The sequence below is a fragment of the Xenopus laevis genome, chromosome 6S, assembly GCF_017654675.1.
Source record: "Xenopus laevis strain J_2021 chromosome 6S, Xenopus_laevis_v10.1, whole genome shotgun sequence".
Classification (NCBI taxonomy): Eukaryota; Metazoa; Chordata; class Amphibia; order Anura; family Pipidae; genus Xenopus; species Xenopus laevis.
This window is the reverse complement of record NC_054382.1, coordinates 71,982,004-71,994,503: the sequence shown is the minus strand read 5'-3', so window position 1 is coordinate 71,994,503 and position 12,500 is coordinate 71,982,004. Positions and strand designations below refer to the sequence as shown.

General features: G+C 38.0%; 1 protein-coding gene across 2 annotated transcripts in view; it reads right to left on the bottom strand.

The window, feature by feature from the left end:
- LOC108720086 overlaps nucleotides 1–12,500 on the bottom strand; it is a 41,882-nt gene that overhangs the window by 11,508 nt on the left and 17,874 nt on the right. For both annotated transcript variants that reach the window (XM_041567664.1, XM_018269465.2), the window contains exons 3-4: nucleotides 8,163–8,333; nucleotides 6,623–6,757 (exon numbers count right to left, since the gene is read on the bottom strand). In XM_041567664.1, coding sequence (XP_041423598.1) covers nucleotides 6,623–6,757; nucleotides 8,163–8,333 — 306 coding nt within the window. The remainder of the gene's footprint in view (nucleotides 1–6,622; nucleotides 6,758–8,162; nucleotides 8,334–12,500) is intronic.

Here is a 12,500-nt window from a genome sequence, read left to right as displayed (position 1 = left end):
GCACCTGAAACACTCTTCGGAGATTGTATGGGAATAGAACCTTATTGCTTTATTTGGCTTAGGACAAACAGGAGGGGTCTGTTAACAATGCTTGGAGTGTTATGAAACAATTGGCCAGATTTGATGAGAAATGCTTATCTCCTAATTTAGTTCTAGATTTTCCCACAGACCCAGATCCAATTCAATGAGAAGCTCTATTATAGTCTATGGGAAAAACTTGTACTGAATTAGGGAAGTTTTTTCACCATGAACTGAATCTTGCCCATAAGTTTGTATGTGATAAACCATAAAATATTGATTTTCCAAACAAGTTACATTTGGCAATATCAGTCTGGCAGGTTTCCCACTAGATCTATTACAAGCAATTGGTACAAACAGCAAAAGTGAATCCAAAGTAAAGAATCAGACACAAAGGGGCAAATTAACGAAAGGGCGAATTTTCACCATCGAACAATCCACCACACTTCACGCCACTTCGCCAGACCAAAATTTGCTACCACTACTCTAATTCACTAAAAGGCGAAGTTGCGTTTGGGCAGTCAAACGTTAGTGAAGTTTTGCTATCATTCATCAGCGCGAGCATTTGAAGTGGCCACTTATTATAACAAATGTCCAAGGAACTATAATAAAAACAAAAGAGATCTTCTAATGCCCTAGACACGAGCCCACCCTAAACCAAATGTGGCATGCCCCTCAAAAATCTTAATAGATCAGACTTCTGAAGGCAATAAAAAATTAAACAACGTTAGCGTTTTTCACAACTTTCATAGCTTTTCAGCATACAGGATATGATGTCACTGACATAAGATTGAGGAGGACGTAGCTCCATCTTATCAGTTCACCTGGTCTAAAGTGGCGAAGGAAACTCGATAGAGGTAACGTTCTGTAAAATTCGCAGCGTAGTGAATTTGCAGAGTAACGATCATTTGCCTGAGCAAATTTTCGCTAACGACGACCATTTCGCCCTTTAGTAAATCTGCTCCAATGTGACTGCTACATGTACTGACTGCTGGGTATCATTTGGAAGCTGCTGGATGTGTTGATCTGGCTGGTTGCTATGTGGGGACTGAGATTCAAAGGAGACTGAGCCCCCCACTAGACAAAAAATTCCACTGTGACATCACCTGTCTGAAACTACTGGTTACAGTACATTTTGTGCCAACCAGTTTACATGCAACAAGAGGTATGGAGGATAGCAAAAATGCCTGTCCTTGCTAACAGTGGCTGATATCCTTGTCACCAGGCTGTCCCACAATCCTTTCTCCAGAGCAAAATGTATTGTTGTTTTGCTGACATTCTTCAATAGATTGAAGGTAGGTGCCTATCTTTGCAGGTATACACTTACTACTACTCCTTATTTACACTTGGTGTTACTGGTCTAATAATGTAACCTATGTTTTTGGTGTAATCAACAAGACTACAGTATAATTACAAGCGTAAGACTGGGCCAATGGGACACCTGGGCCGACCTAGACCTGCTTTCCCACCTGGACCATCCCCTCTCCTTTTCCTGAGCCGGACGTGATCACAGAGGACGGGGGAAGTATGCCCTGCCGCGCACGGAGGGGGGAAGCTGAGATCGATGCAAGGTTGGTCACTGGAAAGAGGCCCTTCAGTTTACAAAGAGGGCCCTAAAAGTGGCATTCCCGGTGTGCACCAGACACACCAGTCGACATTGCACGATTCTTTACTATGTACTAAGTGTGAAAGTGCACTGAATGTGTTATGCATAATTGTTTTTTGATATGCAATTAAATAAAAGTTGTGTATTTCCTACCATTTAAGAAATTACTATTTCATTTTTTCTGGTTCCATGCCTGCAGGCTTTAAGTTTGGAAGTTCAAGGTACACTGTAGCACACCACAACATTCATTGAGGTCTGGCACGGTACCTAGAGATAGGCGGATTGCTAATGTGGTGCTGCCATTCAAAAAAGGATCACGTTTACAGCCTCAAAACTATATAAACTGTTAGTCTGATAAGATATTCAACTTCATTGCAAATTATAATACTATGAGTTTGTGCCAGCATGGTTTTATGCTTAATAGATCTTGCCAGACTAATTTAATTTCCTTTTATAAGAAGGTGAGCAGGGACCTCAATTCTGGGATGGCAGTGGATGTGATTTACTTAGACTTTGCTGAAGCTTTTGATACAGTGCCACTCAGAAGGTTACTGGTTAAATTAAGGAATGTTGGCCTGGAACATGGTATTTGTGAGGGCAGTGAGGTTGTGGAATGCTCTCCCGGATGATGTTGTGATGGTCGATTCTTTTTATGCCTTTAAGAGTGGCTTGGATGATTTATTGGACAAGCATAATATCCAAGGCTATTGTGATACTAAAATCTATAGTTAGTGGATGAGTATATAGAGTTTATGTGAGTGTATGGAGGGCTCAGTGTGTGTATGTATGTATGTATGGATGCTGGGTTTTATGGTGGTGGGGCTTATGAGTGGGTAGAAAAAGGTCAAATTATAATAGGCACAGTTTCATAAAAGAGAAGAAAAGGCATAATCACTGAAGGGGTGACAAAATGTAAGACACCTCGTAGTTATTACCTGAAACCAAATGCCAGGAGCACCATTAGGAGTCTCAAGTAAGTGATTAGGGCAAGATTAGGGTACAAGCTGAGAGCAGTGGAGCCAAGGCTTTTTATGTCCTTGCCCTTATAATCACTGGAGGTAGCTAACATTTTGGCATCCACCCACACACACAGTTCTGGCTTTCCTTCTCCATTTCAGGCACTGAAAGATGTAAGAATGTTGCCCGAGAGAGATCACCTCTTTAAAATAGTTTCTCTTTCTTCTGGATGACAAGGTATTTTTGGATGTTTGGTCACCTGTGAGACAGTGGATAGCCTTATATTCAAATATATCTTGTCATAAAAGCAAATTACAACTTTTTTTATACTGCGGGTGCAGAAAATCTCAATCCGATTGCATCCAATTTATTGAGTTGAAACCCACCCTGTATTAGTTCTTACAGGTACTTACAGGATGGGTGCTGATCTGTACTTACTGAACAAGGTGCCGATCAGAGCAGATCGTGAAATGTGAAATTTTTCTTCACTGGCGGAGGTGAAATGCTACACATGACATGGCTTTAGGGCTATGACAGTCTAGTGTGCTTCTCTGTTTTTTTTTTTTTTTTTAAGATTTGATAAATATGCCCCTACAAATTCTATAAAAGTGAAAAGAGAGTTATTAAAATTCTGATGAATTTTAAGTAAGCATATCTAATATCTTATATACAGGGAACACAATATTATTATAATAATAGAACACAATTCTAATGCACAGGAAGTTGACTCTATTTCTCTAAAAATGTATTTTGGTTGCTTAAATCGAAAGTGAGAATAATGTAATTACAGCAAGCAAGCTGGATTTACAGTCAGAACCTGATATAATGTGTATCTTTAAAAGCCTCCTAGATTCCCTTAAAATGTGATTTTCAAGTTGACATCTATAATTAAACAGTTCCTGGTCCATAAAAAGGTTTAAGATGACTTCAATGAAGCGTGGTGTAAAATCTAGAAACAGTGCATTCTAATGAGCTCTACAATGTAGCATTCAGTACTGGCCTGTTTTAATGCTGTCATACATGTCACCATGCAGTTTCATCAAGGGTGATGTTGCATTCTTGGTAACACAGCACTGCAAGATCTAATGCACCCAGATGCAAAGGGGTAAATAAGCTAGTTTTCATTTAAAATGAAACTAGGCCAACTAGGACTGAAAACATAAAAACATCAGGGTTTAGAAACTGCCAAACACATCAGACATACATCAGTGTAAAAATGTTTCTTTCATTTATTAAGCTTCACATTTGTTTTTTCCTAAAAACTCTTTTGGATTAAAACGGAAAGAACAAATTTCTGTTTAATATGTTTGATTCCTCTCAAACACTTTGGAGAGGGCAGAGTTAAATTTGAAGTCAATGGCCTCCTACTTAAAATATACAATCTGTCATGCCATCATGTGGTCACAAATGGTATCTTAATTTTGTGTGCTTTATTTTACTGGGCCGTTTTCCATTTCAATGACTATTGAACAATTCAGTGAATTAGAATGAACCAATTGTATCTCAAACTTTGCTATACATACTGTCCCAGTTCAGTAATCTTGATCTGAAACCTTGCAGCTTAAAGAGATCCTGCTTCTTTAGAATAAAAATATAACAAGTATGTTTCCCCTGTATTTGGTCCTTTAATTCAACTAGGCAGCTATGTTCCTTTTCCAAATCCATTGTAGTTTAAGGTTTGTCCAGTAGGTGTTTCAAAGTTTAAAAGGGAGAACACGTGCTCAGGGCTCTCTTCCTGGATCCCTCCTTGCGGGGAGGTGGGTACATGAGTGGGTCTGGACAGTATCAGGCTCCAAGTTAGGGAAAGTTTATTAAGTGGTAGGAGTTTATGTTATAATGGCTCTAGGAGGAACGACAGTGGCAGATTATGGGAGGGCCAGTTTTCAAGAGCTACACCGGACCGTCAGTGTTGGACTGGGATGCCAGGGGCCCACCAGAGACCTTAGGCTGAGGGCCCACTTTCCAAACTATTATACCTCCTCTCATCACTCAACCTCTTTATTCTCCTAGTCTGTACATAATATACTCTATTTTTCCATTATTAAGCCTTTTTTTCTCATAAATAGGGAATGACCATGAAACAAGCCAGCAGCAAGAGGCCCACTGACACCTGGGCCCACCGGAAGTTTTCCTGGTATCCCGGGGGGCCAGTCCGACACTGCGGACCGTTAACAATTCTCCACACAGCGGGGAGTCTGTGCAGTTTACATTGGCTGATAGATCTCTCTAATTTACATGGTTGGTAGCTTAGTTATTTTGATATTAAGGGGTCCGTTTACTAAAGTGCGTTAAAAATATTCGCACAATATATAGACAGAATTTTCGCCAAATATGTTATCGCCAGTTTACTAACCTGCGGTAAATATAAATTTGCGAATTTTCTTGCGCAAGAATAATTGTTCGCCAGTTATCGCATTTGCTGAAAATAACGCTACGTACACATTAACGCATGGTTTACTAAACAGCGAAATGTGCTAAAGACAAAATTAACGCCAGAATATTCGCAAACTTTTACCGCCACATATGAAGTGGCGTAAAAGTATTTTTTCTGCCAGAAAATTCTCAAGGGGCAGGAAATATCCCATAATAATGTTTTTTTTTTACCCATCATTCTTTGCTGACAGGAGAGAGATCTGTAGCTATTGCTGACAGGATGTTTTGGCTTCTGCTTCTATCTGTTGCAACAGCAGCAGTTTCAGCTCAGAGTCGTATTATTGGCAGTGGCATCACAGTCCAAGGATTCGTCAGCCTCTACACTTTTTGGTTTCATTGGGATTGGCTACATTAAACTGTGCATTTCTATGAAGCAAAGAGATTGACTGGTATCATTTCCTATGATTCTATTGGCAGAAGAGTTTATATGATGCAGACATGTTTGATTGGTATTACTCTGGTGATGTTGTTGGATGGTATAATCATCAGTCAATAAAGTTTATAAGTTTTGAAGATGCATTTCTGGCCATAAATGTCACAGTAAAAATTGCCATAATAACCGCCATAAAACAAGACTATTTTATAGCATAAATATTCGCAAAAACGTAATTTTTCGCCAGAAAATTCGCAACTCGCTAAAATTACCGCTAACGTAAGCTGGTTCCTTAACGTAGTTACCGCAAGTGATCGCAATGACTTCTGAGCGCATCGCTGTTTAGTAAACTTAGTCGCTGCGAATATTCTGGCGTAAAAATATTCTCAGCGATAACATGCGGAAACTTAAAGTCAGATTTACCGCACTTTAGTAAACGGACCCCTAAGTGACTGAATATAGCAGCTATGATAAACTTAAGTGGTACATTGCAGTTAGATTTGCTAAAATTGCTGGTTATAGGTCGGAAGTATTGCAGTATAAAGTAACATGCTATATTGTATCCCAAATACTTACCTTTTAAATCTGATTTTGTGAAGTGCTCTCTGCATTTGGTTCATGCTGATCATGGTAATGTTAAAGAAACATAGAGGCACACAAGGGGGTTGCTTTGGTTGCGAGTATTTACAATGAGAGTGGTATGATGAATTGTTTTTTAATTGTTGTTCATGGATTTATTGGATGTATGTGGTCTTTAAAAGCACAAGTCACTGTCTAATAGAGCACAAGTCACAGTTTTATATACACAGCACTTTCTTACACACATCACTTTGTTTCCAATGATGTCACTATGGGGGAGGTGTCAACATGGCAGTTCCCGCCAAATTTTTGAGTTTGCACTTAACAGCACACAAACACTTTGAGAAAGGCTGTTGTTACAGCTGAAAGGTCTTTTTTCTTGAAATAAACTATAGATTTTTTAAGCCCTGTGAGTGCGGTATTTTTGGCAAATTGAATGTTCAAATATGCTATAGTACTTGCACCCAGGTGATTAATCACTTTTTGTCGTGAGTGCCGATACGACTCCTTGGATATATATATAGATATATAGATAGATAGAGATATCAATGAGCACATGGTTATCAGAATATAAACCAGTACATGCAAAAATAGTGACTAGAAAGTGCATAAAGCTATCACTTTAAATAAATAATAAGACAAAAAAGAGAACATACCATATATACGGTGCCACCAGAGATATAGTCCACCAAAGGCCAAGAAGTACAGCACAGCTCCGACGATGGTTTTCCATTCTGACTTTGAACCTGAATGCATTTCTGCATAGGACTGGTTAAAGCTGATGTGATATACTGCAAGAGAAAACAACGAAAACAAAGTTTACAATTATTTACCATCGACATCTGACAAACTATATTATGCAGAAAAAGCCAGCTTAAGACTCTCCAGTTATTCCAGCTGCATCAAAGACCTGGGAGTGTTTTTTTGGGGGTCAAGCCCCCCCCCATCCTTTGGAGGGCCATCTTTTAGTTGAAGTCCCTCTAGGTGATAACAGTATTATGTATTTCCAAGAATACCCAGGGAACAAAAAAGTGTTCAAACTGGTCTTTAATCTTAGCCCCTCAGTCAAGGCTTTATCAGATTCAAAATGCTTGCTTTGACATATTTTAAAAAGTGCCCACAAAAGCCTGCTGAACTTCTAAATAGAATTTCACTATGGATACTACCCATGTATGAGTACATTTGTATTGAAAAAGACAAAAGGTCCTCTATAGCAAACACGACTTTTCAAGCCGGCGTCAATTCACGGGCTAAAAATTGACGCCGGCAACAAAAATAAATTTATTTGGCGGCGATACTCGGAAATTCCCTGCAAATTCATGGCTTGCTAATAAATACGCACATCCCTAGTCCTCTACAATCAACAAATTAACAATATATTAAAGACATTTTGTGCTTTAAAGGAACCGTTCAGTGTAAAAATAAAAATGTTTCTTTGCTATTATGCTATTATGTTAGATATACAGTCACTCCAGCCTTTATACATTACATTTTTATCTAATTAACTATATTAAAAACATTAGTTATTTTGCACAGCCTATTCATTTACCCAGTTTTTATTTTTGTACCGAACAATTCCTTTAAGCTACTAAAAATGCCCTCCTCTTTAAACAAATGTGTTTGTTCATACCGGTATATTGCCAAATATTCAAGCTGGCCAACTACGTCAAAGTCATTCATGGTGTCGCCAATCCTACACTCAATTTACAACTGATTTATTAAGAATCTAACTAATTTTAATAATGGGTTATAATGGGTAGAGTGTAGAGGACCTTTTGTCTTTGTTTGTTGTGGTCACAACCTTATTGCACCCCTGTTTAAAATGTAATGGTGACCACAACTTTCCCTTTTTTGCTATAGTGTATACATTTGTATATCATAAACCAAACAGATAAAAAATGTGTGGCTGGGCATTCACCTGTGTGTTCTATTACCTTTATCAAACAACCTATGCGATCCAATAGTTAAATGCAGTTAAATTCCTAATTGGTGGCGCATTGCTCCCTACAAAAGTACAGGATTCTTAGACTTTAGCAACCAGCAAATTTGTGACAAAATCCAATGGAGAAATTCTTCCTGTCCCCTACGCTAGGCCCTGTGTCCTAAGATAATGAATTACACATATGATTGATTTCATGATGATAGAATTACCGTATAATGACTCTGTTATTTAATAAAACAATAAGACTAACATACAGGCAAGCTTCTCCTCCTTTGTAAGCTGGTTCCAGGGTCCGTTTTCCTTCTGCTTTAAAGCCTTCTGCTGAGGAGTCAGGTCAGATACATAGGGTACATCTGGCAGAGGGTATTCTCTGCGTTCACAGTACATTGGCTTGCTAAAATCAATAGGTTTGTTGGTAGTTATATCTGCAAGAGAATAAAGCCAGTCACTGGTAAAAGTTTAACAAACAAGATGTGACATCAACAAGTATCCTAAAAAAACAGAACTGATTTTCAGAAATGTACGTACAGCAACCAATCAGATCTTTGCTTTAATTTTCTAATTAGCAGTAAATTGCTGAGTGCATTCTATTGGCCAATACAACCGTGTTATTTAGCACCTATGTCAACTGACCCCTACCTATGTAATGAGCCCAGCGGAGCAGAAAGATATTTTAGAAATGATTTTCTGACATTTGTTTTAGATTTGTTAGTTTTACACTATCCACATAAGACTCTGCTCATCCAAGTACTCAGTGAACACTTGTATAGAATTGTAGGAATGTTATTTACAAGTATACAACAAATTATATTATGAGAACACCGAGGGGCAGATTTATCAAAAGGTCAAGGTGAATTTTCGAATTCAAAAAATTTGAATTTCAAGCTATTTTTAGTATACTTCGACTAGGGAATAGTCCAAATTCGATTTGAATTTGAAAAAAATTAAAAAATGTAAATATCAAAATTTATCATGTGGGGGGCAGATTTATTAAGGGTCGAATTTCGAGGGTTAAAAAACCCTCGAAGTAAAATCCTTCAAATTTGAATATCGAATATAATACTTTGATGGAACGATCGAATAAAAATAGTTCGATCGAACGATAAAATCATTCGAAACAAATGATTCGAACGATTTTAATCTATCGATCAAACGATTTTTATTCGATCAAAAAAAACCGTAGAAAAGTGCTGGGGAAGGTCCCCATAGGCTAACATTGAACCTCGGTAGGTTTAAAGTGGCGAAGTATGAAGTCGAAGTATTTTTTAAAGAGACAGTACTTCGACTATCGAATGGTCGAATAGTCGAAAGATTTTTACTTCGAATGGTCGAAGAACCCAATTCAAATTATTCCCTCGAGCTTAGTAAACCTGCCCCGTACTGTCTCTTTAAAAATTTGACTTCCACCATTCACCATCTAAAACCTACTGAATTGCTGCCTATGGGGGACCTTTGGAGTCAATTGGTGGACTTACTCGATCGAAAACGGACCTATTCGGCCAAAAAAAAACTTCTACATAATTTCGGTTGGTCTTTTTGAATTCGAATTTCGAAGTTTTTCAAATTCGAAACTCAAACATTGATAAATATGCCCCCTAGAGGTTAATTAAGGGGACTGGACTCCGCAACACAACAACGTTTTCTATTTTGTTTGCATTTATTGTTTTTTTAACTCAAATTTTTATAGCCACAGCACTGGTGAATATATAAACGAAACAGCATTAGAAAAAAATTAAAGGGGATATATCTGTAATGTCATATCTATACAATATTCAACTGCCATTCTGCTTATATAAGCAAAATTCAACTGACAATTTGCCTAGACAACAATTGCAATAGCAACTTAGTGGATTTGCAATTGCCACAGAGCTGGGTTATTCCATGCACACATATAATGTTCTGATTCTAACATTCTAAAAAAATGTTTTTTTTATAGTCTCCTATAAAAAAAGGTATGGGACCTGTTATCCAGAATGTTCAGGACTTTGGGTGTTCCAGATAATGGATCTTTCTGTAATTTGGATCTTCATACCTTAAGTCTGCTAGAAATAATGTAAATATTAAATAAACCCAATAAGGATTAATTACTGTATATCTTAGTTTGGATCAAGTACAAGGTACTATTTAATTATCATTTTTAAATCATTTTTAAAATCTTGGATTATTTGGATAAAATGAAGTCTATTGGAGACAGCCTTCCCTCAATTCTGAGCCTTCTGGATAATGGGTTTCTGGATAACAGATCCCATACCTGTACATGCAAAAGAAATCCTACATATTAAAAAGGAATTTCTACCTTTATATATACCACAAAATCAACTTTGGGTTTCTTTCTCTCCTTATAGGCTAGTATAGGAGAGTTATGGTTATAGCTATCTGTGACAATTTTTGGGCCGTTACACTAAATGACAATTTGTCCATCAGGGATCTCAAAATACCACTGAGCCATTTAATCCTAACACATTTGGAACTGAACAACTGCTGCTCTGGGCCACTGCAGAGTATTGCATCACCTAGCTTTTGGGAAATATGACCTTCAGGTATTTTTGTGTGCCTGTTATTGCTTTATAGAGGTCTTCCAGTCTAGTCCTATCCTGTATCATAAAACTTGAAAGATAAGCAACAGTAAAAAATGTTGTAAAAAGTATTGCAGGTCTGACTCTCTATGTCTATGTCTTAAAGGAACTGTAACGCCAAAAGTGCTTTGAAGTAATTAAAATATAATGTACTGTTTCCCTGCACTGGTAAAAGTGGTGTGTTTGCTTCAAAAAGACTATTATAGTTTCTAGAAACAAGGTGCTGTGTAAAAATTGGGGCAGCCATTCAAGTCTCTGGTTACATCACAGATAACAGATGCATTTTTCAGAATACCACTGTATTCTATTACAGAGCTGATATATGTTATCTGCTAACTCACCTGTGCGTTTTCTCCCTTTTCAGCCTAAATGGCTGCCCATATGGCTACACAGTAGCCTATTTATATAAAATATCGTAGTCTATATAAAGCAAACACATAGGGGCAAATTTACATAGGGTCGAATATCGAGGGTTAATTAACCCTCGATATTCGACTGCCGAATGTAAATACTTCGAATATCGAAGTCGAAGGATTTACCGCAATTCCTAAGATCGAACGATCAAAGGAAAAATCGATTGATCGAATGATTAAATCCTTCGATTCGAACGATTCAAGGATTTTAATCCATCGATCCAAGGATTTTCCTTCGCTCAGAAAATTGTTAGGAAGCCTATCGGGACCTTCCCCATAGGCTAACATTGGCCTCGGTAGGTTTTACTTGCCGAAGTAGGGGGTCGAAGTATTTTTTAAAGAGACAGTACGTTGACTATCAAATGGTCGAATAGTCGAACGATTTTTAGTTCGAATCGTTCGATTCGAAGTCAAAGTCGTAGTCAAAGGTCGAAGTAGCCAAATTCGACCATTTGAAATTCGAAGTTTTTTTTTCTTCTATTCCTTCACTCGAGCTAAGTAAATGGGCCCCATAGTGTACCTTGTACCAATGCAGGGCAACACTAAATTATATTTTACTTACTTTAAAATGCTTTTATTTTTTGGTGTTGGTGGTCCTTTAATGGAACGGAATAGGGGAAAAAAGAAGATGCACTCAACCGGTTCAAAACGGTGTACTCAAGGTACCTCCAATGCTTTATTGGTGTGGACAAATCAAACGTTTCTGGGGCTTCCCGCCAGAAACGTTTTACCGGTTGAGTGCATCTTCTGTTTTCCCCTATTCCTGTCGATTTTCACTGGAAGTTAGCACCGACAAGAAAAACTTGCAATTTCAACTAATCTTGAGTGTATTGAACCCAATTTACTTTGTCCTTTAATGGAACAGTAACACCAAAAAATGAAACTGTTTTAAAGTAATGAAAATAAAGAGTACTGTTGCTCTGCAGTGGTGAAACAGGTGTGTTTGCTTCAGAAAGACTAATATAGTTTATATAAACAAGCTGCTGTGTAGCCAAGGGAGCAAACAAAAAGAGAAGGCACAGGATACACAGCAGATAACATACGTTCTGTAGTATACAATGGGATTCTGGATAGCTTATCTGTTATCTACTGTGTATCCAGTGCTGGAATGGCTGCCCCCAGTCTGCTACACAGCAGCTTGGTTTTAACAATGCAGGGCAGTAATTCGGAAACGGCGCCGGCGTCTCATTTTTGGCGCCGGCGTCCGTTTTTTCGGAAAAAAAATATTGACGCCGGCGAATTTTTTGACGCAAATTTTCGCGGGCGTTTCGCGAATTTATTCGCCGCGAATTTGCGCCTGGCGAATAAATTCGCCCATCACTAATAGTAATATAGCAATGGGTACAAGTTTATCTTACTCCTGAATGTGCCCATACTTAATTCACATCCATATCAGAAGATTAGATTAGGGTACATTTTAGGGTATGGTAAAGTGGGCCTTTGCTCCGGGTCACCAATAATTCTTTAGTTCAAGATTCTTCATTGACCAAGGTCATCTATTTTCTTATTCTGGCCTAGGAATTACAAGGGTATTCTGCTTAAATTGTAGCTAACTGTTTTACTGTCTGTTTTAGTAGCAAATTGCATACCAACCATAAACTGC